Source organism: Aphanomyces invadans (genome assembly GCF_000520115.1).
Source record: "Aphanomyces invadans strain NJM9701 unplaced genomic scaffold supercont1.2, whole genome shotgun sequence".
Classification (NCBI taxonomy): domain Eukaryota; phylum Oomycota; class Saprolegniomycetes; order Saprolegniales; family Verrucalvaceae; genus Aphanomyces; species Aphanomyces invadans.
Window position 1 is genome coordinate 1,221,701 of NW_008580147.1, and position 1,030 is coordinate 1,222,730.

The window sequence follows — 1,030 nt, forward strand, 5'->3', positions numbered from 1 at the left end:
CAGTGGCCGCTCACAATGGAGTCCCTTTGACGACAGCTCGACGTGTGATTCACAACAACCGTGCCAGTCGACTCAGCCGGGGTGGAGCGCGCCCGTCATTGACTAAGATCACCCCAGAGATCTCCTTTCGTCTGGAAGAGTACATCAACGAATGCTGCCAATACATGTGCAGGACAGACTATATGTAGAATTTGATATCAGCATCTCAACCTCAACAATCAGTCAAACTCTCTGTGGGAATCTGTACACAGTAAAACAAGTCCGCGTCGAACCCTCGACGTGCAACAACGATTTCAATAAAACCAAGAGAAAATCGTTCGCTGACACGTTACTCATGCATATGGCGCGTGGTGAATATATCGTGTATTACGATGAAACGAACTAGAATCTGTTCAGCAGGCGAACACAAGTTCGCACCAAGGTGGGCCAACGTACCGTCGCCGTGCTTCCACCGTCAAAGGGTGCGAATCTTCAGTTGCATTGCGCCGTATCGACAATCGACGGCCTCATCCTACACCGCATGCAACGGGGAAGCATTCGAATGGATCAGAACGCAGAATTTGCAGAAGATATCTACCTTACTGTCAAGTCGCTGCTATCGTTCCAAGCCGAGTTCTCCGGCATGGTCGTGGCCATTGTCCTTGACAACGCGCCCGACCACAGCCAAACTGAGGCCCGCATGCCTGGGCACGATGACTGCGTCTTGCTACGTCTTAGCCCGTACTCGCCGTTTACAATCCTATTGAGGGTTCCTTCAGCGTGCTGAAGGCTAAGATCAAGAAATTTCTCCTCAAGACGTCCGGAGATGCTTACCGCTGGTGTACACGCTACGTTGACTGAGGCACGAATGGACCTATTGTAACGTGCCGCTGTTGAATCATTGCCTTGATTGACTACCGTCTTGACGACAAAGATGTCTTTGCACTGTCTTGTGTCCGTCCACGCAGCCAGTCAACTGGAGAATATGCACTATGGAGAATAACTTTGTCAATACATGTATTGATCGAACGACGATAGACGGCCTACTCAA

At 50.2% G+C, this 1,030-nt stretch overlaps 1 protein-coding gene across 1 annotated transcript; it reads left to right on the forward strand.

The window, feature by feature from the left end:
- Positions 1-520: 520 nt before the first annotated feature.
- Positions 521-766, forward strand: H310_01226 (hypothetical protein; the record flags this gene model as incomplete). Its single annotated transcript, XM_008864282.1, has 1 exon — positions 521-766. One exon carries the CDS (start codon positions 521-523, stop codon positions 764-766), a length of 246 nt encoding a protein of 81 aa, XP_008862504.1.
- Between the last annotated feature and the right edge of the window lie 264 nt (positions 767-1,030).